The sequence below is a fragment of the Onychostoma macrolepis genome, chromosome 15 (genome assembly GCF_012432095.1).
Source record: "Onychostoma macrolepis isolate SWU-2019 chromosome 15, ASM1243209v1, whole genome shotgun sequence".
NCBI lineage: Eukaryota > Metazoa > Chordata > Actinopteri > Cypriniformes > Cyprinidae > Onychostoma > Onychostoma macrolepis.
The window spans coordinates 25,781,233-25,803,611 of record NC_081169.1 but is presented as its reverse complement, the minus strand read 5'-3'; the positions used below and the strand labels follow the sequence as shown (position 1 = coordinate 25,803,611).

The 22,379-nt window shown below is 36.7% G+C and overlaps 1 protein-coding gene across 10 annotated transcripts in view; it reads left to right on the top strand.

Moving 5' to 3' along the window:
- robo1 (roundabout, axon guidance receptor, homolog 1 (Drosophila)) overlaps positions 1-22,379 on the top strand; it is a 291,617-nt gene that overhangs the window by 253,357 nt on the left and 15,881 nt on the right. For all 10 annotated transcript variants that reach the window (XM_058799334.1, XM_058799331.1, XM_058799336.1 and 7 more), the window contains 12 exons: positions 2,260-2,465; positions 4,977-5,058; positions 5,614-5,782; positions 6,076-6,242; positions 6,408-6,529; positions 7,918-8,152; positions 9,481-9,602; positions 12,486-12,657; positions 15,684-15,887; positions 19,277-19,303; positions 20,249-20,291; positions 21,596-21,750. In XM_058799334.1, the coding sequence (XP_058655317.1) occupies positions 2,260-2,465; positions 4,977-5,058; positions 5,614-5,782; positions 6,076-6,242; positions 6,408-6,529; positions 7,918-8,152; positions 9,481-9,602; positions 12,486-12,657; positions 15,684-15,887; positions 19,277-19,303; positions 20,249-20,291; positions 21,596-21,750 (1,704 nt within the window). The remainder of the gene's footprint in view (positions 1-2,259; positions 2,466-4,976; positions 5,059-5,613; positions 5,783-6,075; positions 6,243-6,407; positions 6,530-7,917; positions 8,153-9,480; positions 9,603-12,485; positions 12,658-15,683; positions 15,888-19,276; positions 19,304-20,248; positions 20,292-21,595; positions 21,751-22,379) is intronic.

The window sequence follows — 22,379 nt, the reverse complement described above, 5'->3', positions numbered from 1 at the left end:
CTTAGAAAATGTGGAAGGATGTATTTTGGATTTTGGTTTGGAGTACTGTAGTGTTTTATTATAGTTATTATAATGATATTAGTAGGTCTGGGACAACTTTAAGACTCTGTCTTAAGACTTTGTCTCTCGTTCTGTCTCACTTTATTCTTCTTTGTCTCATCCTGTCTTTCGGTCTCTCACTTTTAGTTAAATGCATTTATTTTATTTTATTTTATTTTATACATATATTTATTTTGCAGACGCTAAGTGACGGCAGATGCTAATTGATACAACAAAATTATTTATCTTAAAGTTATCCATTTTATTTATTTTGTTTTATTTTAAAAATAAAGACAAGAAAAAAGTAAGTAACAAAGGAGAGAAAAATAATGTTAATATTTTTTTAATTATTATAAGGACTAAAACAAAGACAATCACTGATCTTACATTTACATTCAGTCATTTAGCAGACGCTTTTATCCAAATCGACTTAAAAATGAGGACAATAGAAGTAATCAAAATCAACTAAAGAGCAATAATATGTAACAGCTGTGGTAAGTCTCATTTAGCCTAATGCAGTACACAAGAGTTTTACATACAGTATATACATATACATATATATATATATATATATATATATATATATCAGGGATCAACGCTAAGGATTTTTTTCTACTGGCCTGATCGGGTGCCCTGCCCTGCCTTGCTTGCCCTGCCAACATTTTCACTGAAATAAAATAAAATAGTTGCTGATATCATTGTTTTTGATCTATGTTATCTTGTATTCTAATAAATAAGCTTATGACTCCAATATTTTAGATATCAATTAAATTTTACAAATTTCAATTTCAATACCACAGCAAAAATCACTAGCCAAAAATAATCATACATATAAAGTTTAAACATTATTAAAGACAAGTAACAGCCAGTAATTAAGAACAAATTAACAAATTACAAGTAATAGCACAAATAAACATAGGCCTATAGCACATAGATAGAAATTAAATGATGCTTTAGGTTTTTAGGTCTTTGGCTAGGTTTAACGGCAAAGAGCACTTTTAGATAAACAAGGCAATAATAGATGACACTCGTGGAGGTAGTAAAACAAAGTTCTTTATGAACCGCAGGATTGCTTGTAATAAAGAATTAAATGCAAAAGAAAATGCAGTAGAGCTGACTGTTTCTGTCAATGGTAAGTTTTCATTTAGAATGTTTGTGATAATGTAAGAAAAGTAGTTTAAATGTTTTGCCACTTGCTTGAGCAACTTAATATATCAATCTAGAAGTAGGCCTAAATGCAAAAGTAAAAAGCATTGAATAATGTGTTTCTTATATTTTAAACACGTCTATGAAAGATTGTATTACTGTACTGTGTAAAAAGAATCACAATGCTGAAAAAGCATTTTAAGTAACAATGTTTGGATTTGAAATCAAAATAATGGATAAATGTTGCGTTTGCAGTAAACAGCCACGGATCAGTAGCAGGCTCGTGTGAAAGCACAGTCAGTGCCGCTTCTGCACCACTTACGTAGCGCACATGGACTGCATACGCACTGCAAACAGAGTATGTGTGAACCTCACATACAGCTCACGAAATCAGACTTGTGCTGTGTGTAAGCTATTGTGCAACAATTGCACGACTGTCAAAACAAAAATGCAGTGCATGATCAAACATTTAAGTGAGATAAATATGTATTTTTGAAAAATGTCTAAAAATACCCCTCCCCCTCCACCCCTCAAATTAAAAAAATACCCCTCACAAGAGTCACCTAAGAGGGGAATTAATTTTCAAAGAATTCTACATGATAAAAAAAAGATCAGTATCGGTGATCGTATCAGCAGATACTGCTTTCTGTGATCGGCGATGGGTGAAAAGTCCTGATCGGAGCACCCCTAGGTCAAATGAAGATGGAAGAGATGTGTTTTAGCTTTTAAAGGACTCAGCTGCTTGGATCTGATCTTAAAGTGGTTTTATTTTTATTTTATTTTACTTTTTATTTAATTATACGTCGTTTTTATTTTATTTTATTCTATTTTTTAATTCATTAATTGAAGAATTAAAGAATGAATTAATTCATTAATTTATTTTAGCAATAAAGGTAAATAAAAGGGTACTGATAATATAATTAATAATTAATAATGACATAATATACCATTATATAAAATTTGCAAACTAAATACAATAAACACTCAACATGATATTAATGAACAATAGGAATACAATTATTTTGTTACTGTTATTATGCTCTTACACTAAAGTGATTGGTTTCTCTCTCACAGTGATCTCAGACAGGCCTCCACCCGTCGTCCGCCAGGGTCCCACCAACCAGACCGTGGCTGTGGACGGGACGGTGGTCCTGGGATGCCAAGCCACCGGCACGCCGACTCCCACCATCCTGTGGAGGAAAGACGGGGTCCTGGTGTCCACCCACGACTCTCGGCTCAAACAGCTGGACACGGGAGCCCTGCAGATCCGTTACGCTAAGGTACGGTGACTCTGAGGGGTCAGAACCACATCAAAGCCTGACATATTTATCATGCAGATAAATGTACAGTAACAGGGGACGTGACTCCAGGTTCATGGGAACCTTTTCCTTTGGTGGATTTATAGCTTTGAAACTCCTCTCTGACCCTCATGATGCATTAAATCGCTCACGTATGGAGGTCTGAGCATGTGCTCGTTTGTTGCACCAAACCAACTTGTTCTCGTAAAGTACTGTTTCTCTTGTTCGCTTTTCCTTAGTAACAGATTTTTATGGAATTTTCCATTCCAAACACACCGCACAGAACAACTATTTACAGGGAATCTTGAGCAGTTTTGTGCTGCGCCGCTCGTCTCAGACCCAGCGCCTCGCTTTCATTTTTATTAATATTTTATTCATGGAGGTTTCTGAATGCGGCAGGGTGGTTTATTGGATGCGGTTAGCTGCTGTTTCTTTCTGAGCTGAAGTTGGCAGATCTTTTTTTTGAGCTGTTAGCAGTTTTATTCCCAGATATCTGAGACAGCACTGCAGGATTCACTGACAGAATCAAAAATCACAGCTCCCTGTATAAAAATATTGTGTTGTGAATTCTTTTCGCACACGTTTGGGTAACATTTCCAGGGTTTTTACCACATACCTAGTGGTTTGCGAGGGCATACATTCCATGAGAAAATAATAAAATGATTACCATGATAAAAATGTGGCTTTTAATTAGCATGTTTTGATTATTTTATTTTATTTTATTTTATTTTATTTTATTTTATTTTATTTTATTTTATTTTATTTTATTTTATTTTATTTTATTTTATTTTATTTTATTTTATTTTATTTTATTTTATGAGCATTATTAACTTTATTAGTTCATTAATGAGACTGGGTACTGAAAATGATTTAATTACTTATTATAATATATATATTCACATTTCTCTAAAAACAAGACATAATATCTCATTAATTTTATATATTATCATATCACATCATCTGGAATTTTGTATCTCAAGGTAGTTGATCTTGTTTTAAGGATGTTTTTATAAGACAAAAATACACATTTTTGCAGGACCTCACTATAAATAATAAAATACAGGTAGAAAGTATTGATACAGTATAGCTATATAGATATATGATCGTACATCCTTAATTATTTGAAATTGCTAATGATTGCAAAACAGTTCTAATATCTTGTTTATGTATGCATCTTTGAAGGTTTGTTCTTTTGTTAGTGTGTGAGTGAACACAGACGTACATGTGTGTCGTACAGCATCAGACAGGCTTTCCTTTCATCCCTCACTACAGCACAACATCATCATCTCACACACAGACGGCCAGTGTTCAGAGAGCCGTCAGTCAGCCTGCAGGTCTTGATGTGTGAACACACACTCCTGCTGTCACCCCCCGTCAGCCACGAGGGGGAGGGGAGTGTTTCCTGTCACCGCACGCGCACACACACACACACACACACACACACTCACGACCGCACGCGTGAGCGCCCGGGTTCCCCCTGCACGGGGGTCAAAGGTCCCCGCAGCGTGGGCTGTCAGTATACGACTTTAATTAACGTAGATGTCTCACTTGACGACGTCTCGCTTCTTTTAAAGAATAGAGGAGAGATAAAGCGAAATGAGGAGATGCATCTCTATCTGTTGCGCTTCGGGCAGTCCGCATTAATGAACATGTCATTAAGCGAACACACGCACACCAGTCGCTCCAGATAGACTGCCTATTTCTGGTGACATTCATACCTCCTCCGTAAATTGACTGACAGATCGGCTGACGTGTTCTTAAATATATCTTTTTCTTTAAGATATTAGCATACACCAACACTGTCTAGGAACATACATGTAAATGTTCTTATTTGTGTGTTTTTTTTTTTCTCGCTCATTCATTCATTCATTTAGATTTCCTAGTGAGTCCTCCAATTAATTGCAGGTTTGGGAAAACTACAATTTTATTTCATTGTTTTATTATTATTTTTTTTAATCATAATTTTGATTACCTAGCAAGTCCTCTAGTTAACTACAGGTTTAGGAAAATTATATTTTATTTTAAGAAATTTTATTTATTTATTTATGTGTTTGTTTGTTTGTTTGTTTGTTTGTTTTTAATCATCTTTTGTATGGTAAGTCCACCAAATAACTTACTATTTTTATTTTGTTTTGTTTGCAAATGTTAGTGGTGCAGACATTCCACATGCCACCTTTACATATTATATTTGTGTAGATCATTTATAAAAGCAGAATGATTCATACATTCTAAATAGTACACATTGGAAAATATCTGCTCAATGTTATTTTATCAACGTATTACATACGAGCAGACAAAAAAAATGTTCAGTCTTCAATGTGAAAGCGATACTCTGAATAGACGTCTTGACAATGTACACTGTGTATTTTGGTGTTAAATGACACAATAGTGTCAAACTAGTAGTTATTTTGGAGCTGAATGTAGGAAAATCATTATTAATGTATATGCATATGTGCATATTTGCGTTAATAGAGGGATTTTTCTTGATTTCAGCTGGGAGACACTGGCATGTACACCTGCACTGCGTCCACCCCCAGCGGAGAGGCGTCTTGGAAGGCTTACCTGGAGGTGCAAGGTACAACAACAACGCAAGATAACAGACAATAGAGTGAGAGGTGCTGAGAAACGGACCTCAGGAAATTGAGTTTGAAATTAAACCTTCGTCTACCTGTAATTGGTTTTTATTCTTTCTTGATGCAAATTCGAAACGCTGCACTGGGGAAAAAAAAAAAAACTTTTTTTTTTCTCAATATTTTTCGCTTGTTTTCCAACATAAATAACTGAACGTCCTTAAAGCAAGATTTATATGCTAGTGGGGTGAGAAAAATAAACATAGTTCAAAAGGGAAAACAAGTCTATTTACCCTAGTGGCAAATATTTTTTTTCTTTCTTTTTTAAGCATAAAAACTCACAAAATTTTGTTAGATTTCTCTAAAAACAAGACTTAATACCTATTTAATATTTCATATAATGTCTCATACTGCATATAGTCTTTTGCATGTAAATTGACCTTGTTTTAAGAATCATTAGATATTTATTTCTTTAATTTTAAGGCTATTTTTTTTAAACAGTTTTTGTTGGGTGTAATCATTGCACAGGATGATATACTCATGTGTGTTTATGATTTCAGAGTTTGGCGCTCCGGTACAGCCGGGCCGACCCACAGATCCCAACCTCATCCCCAGCGCCCCCTTCAAACCAGAGGTCACGGACGTCAGCCGCACCTCTGTGTCTCTGTCCTGGAAGCCCAACCTGAACACTGGAGCCACGCCCACCTCTTACGTCATAGAGGCCTTCAGGTGACATCATCAGATTTGACTACACTTATCTATCATTGGTCGGTTTGGTTGTACGAGCGTGTGCTTTACAAACATTTGTGAATACCCTTCTAAGCAAATGTTGGTTTTGTAAATACCCAGTCCATTTGCTGCGGCATATCATAAATAATCATACCCATGTCCGTGCTTTCCTGAAAGCCCAAAGTTTTGCAGTAACCTCATTGTTTGGAATAACGTTTGTAGTTGCGATATTTCGCTACAAAGTTTGGGCCGCAGGGTAAACTGACGTTTGATTTGTGTGGTGTGGACGGCAGCCATGCGGCAGGCAGCAGCTGGCAGACGCTCGCGGATCACGTGAAGACGGAGAGCTTCGTTCTGAAGGGTCTGAAGCCCAGCGCCGTCTACCTGTTCCTGGTGAGAGCGGCTAATGCGTACGGCCTGAGCGACCCGAGCCCCATCAGCGACGCTGTCAAAACACAAGGTCAGTTCACCTTTGACCTCCCAGACAAGCGTCCTTTTATGTCTTTTAAATATTGCACTCGTGAGAGTTATGAAATGTATCTCTGTTTTGTGTATTATCTCCGAATCTGTATTCATATATGCTTGTGCTTCATATTTTCTGTGTGGTTTGTGTTTATGTGAGTAGACGTCCCACCAACCAGTCAAGGAGTGGACCATGGGCAGATCCAGAGGGAACTGGGAGATGTTGTCATTCACCTCCACAATCCCACAATTCTCTCATCATCTTCTGTCAGAGTCCAGTGGACTGTGAGTGCCGCCACATTTTCTTTTAAAGGGACAGTTAAAAGAATTCTGTTAAAGGGATTGCTCACCCAAAAATGACAATTCTGTCATTAATTACTCACTCTCATGTCTTTCCAAACACACAAGACCTTCGTTCATCTTCAGAACACAAATGAAGATATTTTTGATGAAATATGAGATCTGAGCCTGCATAGACAGCAATGCAACTGACACGTTCAAGGCCCAGAAACGTAGTAAGGAGATCTTTAAAATAGTCCATGTGACATTAGTGGTTCAACCTTAATTGTGTGAAGCTACAAGAATACTTTTTGTGCACAAAGAAAACAAAAATATTCAACAATTCTTCTGATTTCTTATTTCATCAAAAATATTTTAATTTGAGATCCGAATTTGAACAAAGGTCTTCCAGGTTTGGAACGACATGAGGGTGAGGAACTAAAGACAGAATTGTAATGTTTAGTCACAACTTGGCACGTGGAACTAAACACCTTTTAATCAGTGTTTTATCTTGTTTTCCAGAGAAATACTAAACATCCTAAACATAAGATATAGATAATTGAGAATCAAAATTGTGTTCAATTAGAACATTTTAAAACAATAATAAGACTTATTTAAAGAGAATATTTTGTCAATTAAATTGATCTTTCTTAAATTTAACTCACTTGCTTTTTATCTCAGTTTAAGCATAGATTTAACAAATTTTAAGTTTATGTGGTGTTGAACAAATGAATTTAGTGTTAATTAAACAGTATGTTCTAAACATCTAAAGTCAAGGTTAATTCTGTACAGATTTTCACTCCACAAACGCATGAACACAAGAACAGAAGTATTCCCAGCATGTTACTTTTTAACATTTTGGGTCGTTTGCACTTTATACGTATTTAATCAGAAACAGCTGAAACGACATCTGCTTTTATTGGGGCGGATCAAGAATTGATTAAAATCTTTACAAGCGTGTACAGTTCTCCTCCCTCCACGGCCATATGGACTGATCCCAGTCCTGAACACCTCCGATATGAAAATCATTTCACATTAGAAGTCGACAAAAGCTCAGATCTGAATATTCAATGTTGATTTTTGCAAACCTAGGATAAGTATTTCAATGCACACCCATAAAGCCACAAAAAAAAAGAATTTTGTCCAAAATGTTAGAAATATTGCAACGACATTAAGTCATAAGTTTTGTTATAATTTTGTTAGCAATTGTACGAGTTACAGCACATTATAATATTTAACTATGTTGGCATGTCTGATGTATGCATGGTGTAGCTAACTAGCAACAAATGTCATAAAAATTCCTAGTCCTGGACAATGCTAATGGTAATCATTAGCAGGTGTTTAAAGCACCAAAGTGGTTTTGTCCTTCAATTTTGCCCTGTTCTTGCCTGTAGGTCGAGCAGCAGTCTCAGTACATTCAGGGCTATAAGGTGATGTACCGGCCGTCCCCAGAGGGCGCTCAGCAGCGTGTAGAATGGGCCATGTTTGAGGTTCGAACCCTGGGGGAGAACAGCGCAGTCGTCACCCAGCTCAAGAAGGGCGTGACCTATGAGTTCAAAGTCCGACCTTTCTTCAACGAGTTCCAAGGCACCGACAGTGACATCAAAGTGGCCAAGACCCTGGAGGAAGGTGAGGAGAGCTTCCAGCCGTCTGACTGTGTGCTCTTAAAAGCGTAACGTCCCACAATTCCTTTCTCATTCACTTCACAGAAGTCACAATGCAATGTGATGTGCATATATATATATAATATTTATATATACACAGAGCTGGGTAGTAACTGATTGCATGTAATCTGGATTACGTAATTAGCTTTTCATAAAATTTATGAACCCCCTGCAGTTCCTTTATGAACCACAGTTTAGGAAATCTTTACATAATGTAATGTTTAATGCACTTCATTATATTAATAACAACAAATGTAATATATTTTAGTCAGTTTTTCTTTTTTCATGCGCAATTTTAAATTTTATGTTCACATATGGTTTAGTTTTGTGAAACATAAATTATAATACTTTTTATTTTATTAAAATTATAATAAAATACTAAAAATGATCATATATAACATAAATTGAATATAAATTATTATAAATATTTTTGCACTCACATTCCTGGGCAAAATCAAACAGTGTTTTGCATTTGCGCCTGGGTGTACCCGCTCGGACAGGAAATAGAAAGACACTGAGTTTATTTTTGGGTTTGGCTTGATCACATTCACAGGCTACATTCAGGCTTTCTGCATGCCCGTGCAATCCTCTAGAGTAAGAAAGACACTCGCCTGCATTCAGTAGTTCTCATTTATGTTAACGTGTGGTCTGCGGCCCATGAGGGAGGGCAAAGTGGGCCGTTTAAGACGCTTCACGAAAGCCAAGCAGCCAACAAGAAGCCAAAAACCGAAAGCTCAAACAACTGCTGTGCTAATTGTTCTGAGGGTGTGGCGTCTGTGGCTCTGGAGAACGCCAGCCATTTGGTTTGCTCCAAATTTGCCTGTGTGTGTGCGCACCTACTTTTTTATGTAATTGAAATGCAAAACATCAGAGACAGCAAACACAAAGCAAATGTTTCACTCCAGGGCTTTGTGTTAACATTCATTTATGTATTAAGTGGATAATAGTTATGTGAAATGAAGTCCAGTGACAACATTCTGTTCACCCTGAGCTCAAGTATTCGTTCTGCTGGCATCTGGCACTGGGACGGTCCAATCATGTTACTTGGCAGTCGCCGCTCATTATTTAAGTGCACTAATACCGCTGAGTGTGTGCTATTAAAATGAGTGCTTACATGTGTTTCAGAGAACACACACACACACAGACACATATATATATGCACAAACATATTCACATGCATGTGAAATCTTTATATTTGCATAATTGAAGGTGTTAAGAAGGTGTATATGCACATGCAGAACACATGTATATTGTAAGGTGTGTGTAACATCCCACTCGTGTCTCTTATCGTAGCACCCAGCGCTGCTCCCAGGGGGGTCATCGTAACGGGAAGCGGAGACAACGGCACAGCTATTCTGGTATCCTGGCAACCGCCCCCGGAGGAGGAGCAGAATGGCGTGGTGCAGGAGTACAAGGTACGAACCACAGGAAACAGACAATGAGAGAGAGAGAGAGAGAGAGACAAAGAGAGTATGAAAAAAAACAACAGGATGAAGGATGGTAGTAGAGGAAGGAAATAGGAAGTGGAAGAGGAAATTATACTTACTGGCTCACACTCCATTCATTTTATGATGTGCTGCTGAACGAATGCTGAGAGTGTAATGGTTAATGGCTTGATTTTCATTGGGGAATTTAGATGTTGTAACATGCTGCCACCTAGTGGTTCACGTGCGGTGTTACCACAATGGCCTTCCAGACATATGTGATCATAGGGAATGTTTTGATATGTTTGTTTCTTTTGATTTGACTTATTTTGTAGGCTCATTATTGTATTTATGCCAAATCATTCCCTTATAAGCATTTTAAATTATAAATTAAAATAATAAATGATAATGTTGCATTTATATAAATATGTTATTATATTGTAATATTATTATAAATATAATACAGTTATAATATATATAAATAAATAAATAAATAAAAAAATATATATATATATATATATATATATAATTAAATCTATAATTAATTATTAATAGAATTAAACAAATATAACAGCTAGTTTTCTGTCTTGTATGTTTTTATTTATTTATTTATTTTCTTTTTACTAAAGTACAATGTTGTATTGGTTGTTGTTTTGATTAGGGTTAGTTTCAGGCAAAATATTTTTTTTGACTGCTCAGTAGTGTGCCAAAACATTACCGTATAAACATGCTACATTCTATTTCATAAGATAATTACGTTTGCAAATTATGAATAAGATTTTTTTGTAGATGCTTTGTGTCTTTTTGTGTCCGATTTGTATTTTATACGCAATTGTACATACTAACAAATATAGTTGTGGCATCAATTTTCTAGCTACTGTGCATTCTTTCTCTTTGTTTTCTCTTTAGTATCGGACGTTGTTTTGACTAGGGCTACTTTCAGACAAAATATCTTTTTGACTGGTTAGTAGTGTGCCAAAACGTTGCTTATAAACATGTTTTTTGTAGATGTTTTGTGTCTTTTTATGTCCGCTTTGTATTTGTAGTCATACGCAATCATACTAGCATATAGTCATTTGCAAAACATACTAGCAAATATAATTGCGGCAACTGCATGTGCTTTTCATGTCCAAACAAGATAACAGAGCCCATCTCATACGATATTCATCTCAGGCTCTTAAATTTTAATGGCTTTGCGGTGTTTCGGTATTTAGTTCGTAGGCCGCGGCTGACGAGAAGAGGTGCGGTTCGAGTCGTTCAGTCCCAGTTCATTTTCCAGGTAAATGTTTTCAGGCAGTTGAAAGAAGGTAGTCAGTAATTTCATGCTTGTTAAATTGGGCGGAGGAGGATTTTTCGCTAATCACTTTTCTTGTACACTTATTTTTCCTACCCTATTGTGCCTCAGGAGAACTTCAGAACCCCAAAACGTCCTCGCTCGTTACCTCACTTTCTCCCCATAATTTTTTCCCACTTTTTTTTTTTACCTCTAAATCTGGTTAGCATTTCCAAAAAAGGGGACGTCAGCATAGAAAAACATGTAAAAAAGATTTTTTTTGTATGCGTCATTGTGTAGACCTCAGCGTAGATTAGGGCGCTGACCTTATAATCGAAGTTAGACGGCCAGAGAGAGCCGATATCACATTTCACCCCGGTGAATGGGCCCCTGCCGGGCCTGTGATTGTGTTAGGGTGAGGGTGGCTGATCCGAGCTCTGGTCACGCACAGGGTCGCGCACACACTTTGACGCTCATTTGGACGCCACGGCTGGCTGAGCTTCCAGAGAGGAGGAAACAGACCAGGGTTCAGTGCGCGCAATGAAAACAAAGAGAACTGCATTTTTATGTCAGGGAAAATCAGACCTTTGACATGAAGACGGAATGACGGAATGTCGGTACCACAGATAGGGAGTGTTATTCTAGGTGGTGTATCTTGTTTTCATGACACGTTTCAACTTTAGCGCTACATGATAGTGTGTGAATTGATGCAAGAGGGCTGACGGAAACATTCAAATAGATTTACTAACTAGCTTTGAGGAAAGTCGTGCATTATTTTCAGACGAGAAATATTTGTATGTAACAACGATAAAGTTAGCAAAACAATTTGTCTGTTTGTACAAACACAAAAGTTTGGACACACTTTAATGAATTGATGCTTCTCATGATCAAAGTATTTTGATGATAAAGGTATTTAAACATAATATTATATTTAAACATAATAATAATGATAATAATAATAATAATAATTATTATTATTATTATACACAGGTTTGGAAACACTTGACTGAATCTATGCCTCTTATGATATTAAAAAGATTTTGGTTTAATGACTTGTTTAAATTCTTGAAATATGTTTTGTAGACAAAATATAGAAATGCATAAATTAATAAATAGTAATAATAATATTTTTTCAAAGACTTATTTATATGCTTGAAATTATTATTATTATTTTAATATTATTATTATTATTAGGATCGTGTGAAGCATAAATTCAGTCATGTGTGTCCAAACCTGTGTGTAAAAAATATTATTATCACTATTTATGCTTTAAATGACCTTAATAATAATGCTAATCATAATGCTAAGAAGAAGAAGAAATAAAAATAAAATGATTTTTTTTTTTAATGGACACTACATTTCTATACTTAGATTTGTGTTATTTCATAGTTAAAGAGTTTTAAAGACTTAAAGACTATTGGAATTTCCACAATATTAATCATAAAGTAGGTGTGCCCAAACATTTGACCGGTTAAAATTATGTTAGTATCACTTAAAAAGGTTCACTCTTTCGGAACAGACTTGTTATTCAACATAAATAATGTTTTATTAAGTGCTAACTGCTTGTCTCCTATCATGTTTTCTTTACTTTACCTCCTCAGATCTGGTGTCTGGGTAATGAAAGCCGATACCACATTAACCGCACAGTGGATGGATCCACACACTCGGTTCTGATTCCCGGCCTGCTCGCAGGGGTCACGTACAGGGTGGAGGTGGCAGCCAGCACAGGGGCCGGTCCCGGGGTCAAGAGCGAGGCTACGTCCTTCCAGCTGGGTGAGTCGGACCGGGATGTTACTCTGGTTAAACAAGACGCTCGACTATGCCGGACAGCTGTTATTCAATACCAGCAGCTAAAGAAGAGCACAATATGAATGGTTGATTCATCTGATAACGGGTTACAGAAACACAACAAACACTCTGATAGCAGCTACCGGCCTGTTTTAACACCCGGCTGTGTTATTATGGCTGGAAAGGTTTGTGATAATGGCCATTATTTAAGGCCTGCTCTTTAAAAAACGGACCGTTTACGCTTGTGAATGGCACGGTTGTAACTTGCCTTGTGGTTAGCCATCAAAAAGTATGTAATTTACAAAAACAGCCTTATCAGAGTCCACATTCTCATCCGAGAATAAAGGAGACGTCAAGTAAAGTGCAGTTTACTTTAGTGCTGCAAAGCCTTTAATTGCATTAAGTTTATTTCTCCATTAACTTACCAGCTTTAACTTGTTCAGCCTCGAGACATCGGTGGCAGCGGTTAAACTGCACTGAATGGAAATGATTGTGACGCAGCCTGGTGTTGTGCCAATGGATACAGGTGGATAATAGGCCATCCGGTTATGCAAATCTGTTTTTAATAAGATGCCAATCACTGCTGTCAGAAACTAGTTTATAGTCAGTCGTTTGACAGAAAGAGATTAAATGGTCTTTTGAAACCCTGTTGGATGCACAAAGAGAGACTCATACAGTAAAGTACACTAAGAAAAACAGTTCATCAACAGTTCGTTGATATAAATCAACTGTTGGTTTAGTGTTAGACCAAGCTGATTTTTAATAGTAAGCAGTATATTGTGCACGCAAACGCACACTATGTTGGTCCACGTGACCGTTATGACGAAGGGAGAGGTTTTTGTATTTGTTACTTAAAAAGTAAACAGAAAACGAATATGCATTATTTGAAAAGTAACTTGGGTATTATAGGGTGAATTCAGAATTTAGCAACTTACAAATAAGGAAGCAATTTGTCATTACTTCCAGTACAAAAATATATCAGTTTCCACAAAAATATTAAACAGCACAACTGTTTTCAACATTGATTAAAAAAAAATCGTAAGCAGCAAATCGGTATATTAGGATGATTTCTGAAGTATTATGTGACACTGAAGACTGGAGTAGTGATGCATCACATTTTAAAATATATTCAAATAGAAAACTGTTATTCTAAATTCTAATAATATTTCACAATATAACTGTTTTTACTGTATTTTTGATCAAACAAACAATGGCTTGGTGAGAATAAGAGACTTGGTTTAAAAACGACCCCAAACTTTTGAACAGTAGTACAGATATATAGTTGTTTTATTTTTGCTTTATGTTGTTTGCAAGCTTTTGAGTAGCATTGAATTGTATTCTGGGTAATACTCTACTTGTCTCCCATTGAAACATGTTTGGTAGTAGCGGTTTGAACTGTAACCTCACACAGTAGAGAGCAGCAGTGGGTTTGTGCAGTGTGGGATGAATGCACTCCGCTCCTCTTGAACGCAGTGACTGATCTGCTTCCATTCCCCTGCTGAGTGTGCTTCTGTGGCCTCACAACGCCGCCGGAAGCAGAGGACGCAGGTCTCAAAAGCATTTGTCACACCGTGGGTTTTCTTGCATCTCCGCATCCTACGCACCTGTCTTGGCCTGGCCTCTCCGCGGAGTCTCAGTCACAACCAAACAACAAACAAAACCTCTGAGACAGGAAGTACAGAGGACAGACTCACAAAGACAGAGCAGGGAGTGCAGCGCGGTGAGATGCTCAGGTTTTGGGAGAACCTGCTTGCCCCCAGCTAAAAAAAAACAAGACGAAAACTGAACATAGTCAAAAAGATGAAAGTGACGCCCACATGAAACGCAGGGAGGAAGGGGAAAAGATGAAAAAAAGAAAGGAAGTCAACGGAATGAGATTTCTTTTGGGTCGACAGCACTAGTTTCTCTTTAATGTAGAAATAAGAGAGGGCAACCGAGAGCGACAGCACAGAAGGGAAGTTGCTTTGTTGGTTGCAGTTCTTCCAGACAGCGGCTTGTCATTCATAATTCATCTTTTACATAATATATAAAAGCTCTCACTTTTTACTTTCTATTCTAACTTCTTATTCCAGTTCTGAGTCAGTATTTAGCCAGATTCACATTATTCATCGTGAAGAAAAGGAACAGCTCTGAATTAAACTGAATAGTGATTTTATTAATGTTCTTTTCTGTTGCTGTTTTATGTTTGAAGTAAAATTAAGGGTAACACTTTATTTTGATAGTCCACTGTAGACATTCTACTAACAGTAAGTAACTTTGCAACTACATGTCAACTAGCAGTCATTAGAGTATTAGTAGACTGTCTGCTTAATATCTTCTAACACTTTATTTTGATGGGTCCACAACATACAACCCTAACCCTAAACCTACCCTACTGAGAGTTAGTAGACATGTAGTTGCAAATTAATGAGAATTAGTTGACATGCAGTTGACATGCAGTTACAAATTTACTTATAGTTAGTAGAATGTCTAAAGTGGACTATCAAAATAAAGTGTAACCAAATTAAGTGTTATTTTTGACAAGTATAATTATTATTGCTGTTGTTACTACTACTACTATTATTATTAATAACTATAAATATTGTCTGTATAAGGTTTTATAAATTTAAAGGAAAGTTTTGCATTAAACAGTTCTGTGACATGCAGAAAAAAATAGTTATATAAATAGTTATATAAATATTATTTTTATTTATACATTTATTTATTGTCTTATTTTATTAAATACAATTATATAAAAAAGTTTTACAAATTTAAAGGAATGTTTTGTGTTAAGTTCTGTGACATGCAAAAAAAGTTATATAATGCAATTATCTTTTTGTTGTTTGATATATTAATTGGTTTTATTTTTAATTGTCAGTTCATTTTTATTTATTTTTTTAACCAATTGGTTTATGTACAAATCGTTTCTTCTGAAACTGACAGCATTCCACAGGTTTATTTGACCTAAAATGTTTCTTTAGTTATTGCATCAGTGTTATGGTTTATGTCAAATATTTTTTTCTTTATCTCAGACTCATCAGGCCGTGTTCTTCCGCCGCCGCTGGACGATGACAATACGATTTCGCAGCAGATCTCAGACGTGGTTCGTCAGCCGGCCTTCATCGCGGGCATCGGCGCAGCCTGCTGGATCATCCTCATGGTCTTCAGCATCTGGCTGTACCGCCACCGCAAGAAGAGGAACGGCCTCAGCAGCAGCTACGCCGGCATCCGCAAAGGTCAGCCCAGCCAGCTTAAACTTGATTTCTCTTCTAGCGCTGGTGCTACACGACTGATTTTACAGTGTATTCGCATATAATGATTTAAAAACGCATCAAAAATAACATCAGTAGGAGGTTAGTCACTTCCAACCTAATAATTATGAATCCCCGAGCTTTCATTAAGAAGGCGTGGCCTGTGTCTCATCTAAAACAGAAACATTCCAGGTGAATTTGTGCGTTAGTCAGAGGCAGATGTTTAATGGTTTCATTATCAACTATTCTTTCATTCGCTGGTAGTGTCTCTGGTTTAGTGTTTGGCCTCGAGCTCAGCAGCTGCTTGTGTTTTGCTTTGTAATCTCAGGTTTAATCCCAAACATCAGCCTCTTTTATTAAAGCTGGTATGAGGATACTTTTCCTAAATTAGATAAGCCCGATCCATAGCCACAGAATTCATATTTTTCTCTTGTGCTCCCGTGTTTTAAAAAGCAGTTTCCTGTCTTGACCCAGATGAATCGTGGCGGATCCTTTACAGTCTGAATTCAGAGCAGCTTTTGCTTTCTTTCCATTTTCTCTTTCATTGAAGAGATGACTGAGATGGCGAACGGAACAATGCCGTTTTTTTTTCCGATGTGTGTCTCAAGGACATGAAGCTAATGGAATGTTTATTGGCAGGAATCTAAAGGAAAAGATCCAAGCCATTCATTAGCGTTCGCATTCATAGACTCCCAAGGCTGGGCTGCATTCAAGTTAATTGAACGTGTCGACCACAAGAGCACAAAAAAGCCAAAATGAATATGTCCATTTTTCAAGGTTGAGAGCACCTGAATTCATTTACCAGGATGACTCGACAACATCTTGTTTCAACAACCGCACAAGACTGACAGGCAGCTTTTTAAGAGACATTCTTTCTAAATGTTAGCGGAATTATATATATTAAAAAAAAAAACACACACAACACAACAAAAACGGTTTGCATGGCTTAACATTAAGCTTTGCGTGTGGATATTTGCTTTTATGGCTTGCAAACCTAAACATTATCTAGTCTAGTCGTCTCCAAGTCTAGTTATAACCAAGTTATCTTGTCTTGGAGGCTTCAGTTATAAAGATTGACAATTCCAAACAAATTACTGTATGCCATCGTTTTCCATCAAAAAATACTGTATGCCGTATCAGAAATACGTTCATGAATTTATTATTGCAAATTAAAAACCTACTAAATTATGTGATGTATATTAAAGGTATATGAAAGTTTTAAAGTTAGTATAAAATATGAAATATTTTAGAATATATATATATATATATATATATATATATATATATATATATATATATATAACTATATAAACTATATGTTGCACTTTAAAGAATGCAAACTTTACTAAAATAAAATATATGTACGTATGTATGTACAGTATGTATGTGTGTGTATATATATATATATATATATATATATATATATATATATATATATATATATATATTCATTCCCGCTTCCTGAATTACTCTGAAATCCACGAGAAAGCACAGGTTGCCATGATTTGAACCGGTAGCTGCGAGTCTCTTGAGCGTGAACGTGTTTGAGCAGAGGTGGATAATAGTAAACACATGAAGTGGTAATCTGTTCTCCGGGTGGAACAGGGTGATGGGGAGAGATGGATAGTCGTGCAGTGTGTGTGTGTGTGTGTGATGTACATGTGCGTTTAGCTGTGAATGTGTGTTAAATTGTTTAAAAACACTGATCATCCCCAGACTCCTGAGATTTGATTTATTTATCGTCCATCAAATGATCTTTTTCCCATGCTGCATTTGGCCTGCCAAGCATCAATCTACTTCTGCTTCAAAACCTTCATGCATACAGGATAAAATCATCAAAAAACGGCCCAATCTATTAGACTCATCTTTTCTCAAAGCACTGCCAAGAAGCAGACGAGCGCAGACGATAAACGTGACATTTGAAAAGGACGGCAGCGGCTGACAATTTTAAAGGTTGTTTTCCCGTAAATACGTGAAGATGAGAAGGTGAAGACAGCAGGTGTTGAATTCTGATGTATCGGTGTAACGCTGCCAAAAAACAATCCTGACGGCATCACGCGCAACAGCTTCCTGCACAGATACTTTGATGTTTCTGATGGGCTGTTTATTATGAATTCTGACCCCATATCGCTCAGATTGATTCAGCCGTGTTCATCTGCTTATTGAAGCCTTTGATCAACATGAAAGAAACTAGATTTCACATCAGACCGAGGGCATATGTTATAATAGATTTAAGTCAATGTTAATAAACTACACCATTACACTGCAGCCTGGCACGAATTCTTGCAATTCACATGTCACATGTTTGAGTATATTATTATTATTATTATTATTGTTGTATTTAATTGTTAATGTAAATATGTTTATTTTAATTATAATCATTTAAAATTAATGATTTTAATATTATTATTATTATTTGTGTTTGTTATATACATTTATTATTAACAAAATTATATTATGTATAATAATACATTAACTTAAATCTATTATAATAGATCATAATATTTAATATTAAGTTAATAAAATACACCGTTAGAGTGCAGCCAAATTCTTGCAATTCACATGTCACATGTTTGTGTTTATTATAATAATAATATTATTATTATTAATTATTAATGTAATTTTTTATTTTATTATTATTATTGTCATTATTTGTTTTATATTTTATTACATTAATATAAATGTATTATTAATAAAATTATATTATTTAATGTATAATATGATATATAAATATATAGGAACTATAAATATTATAATGTTTAAATATTTAAATGACTAATTTAGTGGAGATTTTGTGGCAAGTATCAGTAGAGCTTTCATTTAGTGTATGATACAAATAGATAATATAGAGGGAAAATTATTTCAATTTATAATTAAGTCACATATAGGGACCAGAATATAGTAAAGTGAGCTTCTTTTTTTTTTTTAGCTTGGCCCAGTAAACAACCTCCCAGAACACCCTAGCAGCTCCATATCAACATGCTAAAACAGCAACCATCTACAAAATCCTAGCATTGCGGTGCCATTTTCTTCAGAAACTTTAGCTATCAATATTTTCCTCTTGTCTCTGATATATACACAATTAATCAGACACATAAACCCACAAGAGTTCAGACGACAAGGAGAATGAAATGAACTGTGTATTTATGATGAAGTTTCAATGTTCGGAGTAATTGGTAAAAGACTCGTTACATCAGAGACTGTAAAATATAATCGCAAGTGCTTTTTTGAAAACTTTTTCCAATAACTGCATAAATATTTAAGTTTAATGCATAGCTCTGCTCTGATGAATAATTAATTTTTGAATAATAATTACGAATCTGATGAATAATTAATGTGCTCTTTTTCTTTCTCTTTGTTCTGTGTGTCTGCAGTGCCCTCCTTCACCTTCACCCCCACAGGTAATCACACCTCCCTCACAGCACATATGCCCAGAATTCCCACAATCCCTAGAGTGTGACGACTTCCTGCCCGCTGGAGTTGGAAAGCGCATGGCAGTATAATGTTTCTCAGCCGTTGTAATGAAGTGTCCCTCAACACTCCCTTCAGTCACGTTCGTTCTGCACAGATTTGACACAGGCGAAGTGTGGGAGGCACGGCCTCTCTTTAAAAATACATCCCCCACAAGAAAGGCACCCTGGTCAGAGTTTACATGGATAATCAAAGAGAACTTCAGTCGCATGGACTTGTCAGCATGAAAAGAAGTCAAAAATAAAAGACAGAGAGGGAGGAAATGCTTAAAGAGAAGAGTGCTTGACTAAAGAGGGCTGTTAGAACCGGCAGAACGGCTGATCAAAGCACCGGCGCCGTCCCCTTCGGACGGGATGGGAAACTGTGACGTCACAAGTCTCGTGGCCAATTAGACGAAGAGAGGAGCCGGCTAGCGTGAGGACTGAACGCGGATGACTTTTACATACCAGAGAAAGACGCTTAGACCCTTTCATTATTTCTCATCTCGTGCAATCTTTCTGTAACCGCTGTTGACTCACCTGCTTTTGGGAGGTTTTTATCAAAGAGATGAGAGGGGAGGGAAGATTGAGAAAGAGAAGGCTTGTTTTTAGTAGCAAACCAAACAAGCTTTATTTCCACACGCTCACTGCTTTAAAGCGAAATGCAGGAACTTGTGAGATATGAACGAAAATACAAGGCCAACAAAATATGTTTAGATGAGCCTATTAAAGAGATAGCTCACCCAGAAATCAAAAATCTGCCATCACTTATTCACCCACGTTTTTGGAAACTATATGACTATCTTTTGTGGAGTACAAAAGTAAAATTTGAAAGAACAGCAAGATATTTGTTTCATTGCACATTTTCTTCATTAATGTAATTTCTTTTATCTACAGTGGCCTATCAGAGAGGAGGAGAGGCCGTCAGCAGTGCTGGAAGGTGAGATGTTTAAAAAAAAAAAAAACGACACATTTTGTGATCCGACACCTTAAAACCTCGAAGTTAATATTTATCACAAGCCAACAATGTCCGTGTGAAGGGTGTGTACTGTAGTGTAATTGCATTTCATTGACACTAGGGGGCATTTTTGTCTTTGCAAAGACATTTTTGGAGGTTGTGCAGTGAGACGAAGCCCTGCAGAACCCAGATGAGACAAAAGCTCTCCGTTTCTACCCTGCTAATGCAATCATTTCCAACCAATTCATTTAACCGTTTACACTGGATCATCATTCAGATAGTTGCAGACGATGCTTAGTGTGTGTCTTTCCCGTCGAGTCGTTTTTTTGGAGTCCAGCTTTTAATCAAGCAGGTCTTTGCCCTTGCCTAAAGGAAAGGTTTAAGCCTTTTGAAGCTAAAGAGTCTGTTAGAAAAATAAAAGAAAGAGACACACCATGCTTCAGGGATACGGAACGAACTAAGAGAAGAGAAAGCCACGTTTACTTTGAAGCATCACGTTGAAGATTCATTGCACAAAACTCTTTCTTTGATGTTCTTTTTGTGTCTTTGATAACCGTCCCTGAAAATTTTTTTTCCCTCATCTTCTTTATTTACTCAGAAGCATTTTAATGTGACCTTGTTTTATCATGAAAGCTAACTATCAAACATAAATCAGTGTTTTGAAATAAAAATGACTTTAACTGCAAGATTTGATAGAAACGGTTACTATGGGCACTGGATGAATTCATATATTCTCCAGCTCTTGAGATCACGTTGATTGACTGTGACACCCTGGCATGCGCTGGGAGCTCCAAGCTCTTCCTTTAGCGATGGCTGGGTTCATTTGTGTTTTTCTTTCCCAGGCTGGAGCAGCAATGTTCTCCAGCACTTGGGTAATCCACACAGAGATCTAACGGTCACGAGGCCTCAGGGAAACGGTGTCATCAGCCATGAGCAAGTCAAGCAAACGCAATCCATTTACCACAGATACAGCCTAATGCACTGAGAGATGCACTGGGATAGAAGGAGATGGGATGGGCTTCCTGTTTAAAGCTGAAGCGTGTCATTTCTGTGCCACCAAACGAAATAGTCTTCCCTCTGCCTGCCATTGGTCAGACAAACTATTAACCCTGCCCCAAAACTCACACCAGTGGTTGTTCCGGTGGTGCTGTGTCAGGCTCACTGATTGATGATTGATTGATTTGTGGCAATAACAGTTCAAAAATGAAATAGAAACAGCATTTAACACTACTGATCATGATCAATTTAATATTAGTAATAAATCACCATGTGTCTGTGTTTTCCAGGCCAGGTTTGTTGAATATAGGTGAACCAGCTACCCAGCCCTGGCTTGCAGACACATGGCCGAACAGCTGCTCCAATCACAATGACTGCACCATCAACTGCTGCACCGGCAGCAACGGAAACAGCGACAGCAACCTGGCCACCTACAGCCGCCCAGGTGAGTGTGTGTGTAGGAGTCTAGCTGTCGTAGTAGTGTACAAAGGCATAATGCTATGCTCTATTCAAAGTGGGAAAATTACAGTTAAAACTAGAGATTTTTTGCATTTATTCATTCAGCAAGCTTTTTTATCCAAAGCGACAAATGAGTAAATACTACTTCTGGAAGAGTTTGTTACTTAAATGAGGAAAAGACTTGCTAACGACTAGAAAAACAGGTTTTATTATGGTAACTGTGACTCAAGGACTTGTTTAAATTGATTTAAAGCAATCATTTACCATGAACAGTGCAGATTTCCCCCTTACACCACACTGTATGTGCAATGACATTTTCGTAAATCTCGTTGAAGTTTGGGCTTGTTCATTTCCACTGAAGTTTCCAACTTGGAAGCAGTACGTTCTAGTACACCTATCCAAGTTGGAAATTTCAACTTTCCAAGTTGAATGGAATGCAGCGCAAGTATCGTGTCCTTGCTTTGACACACAACTGTGTGTGTAATTTGTTGGAACGTGGACATTTTAGGGAAAATAAAAGCGGCCGATATTGAAAAGGCCCCGCAGGCTGTAGTCCAGCTAATCCAATCAGCCGTCTGATTTCCATACTGCCGTTAGAACATTTTAATGCAGTTT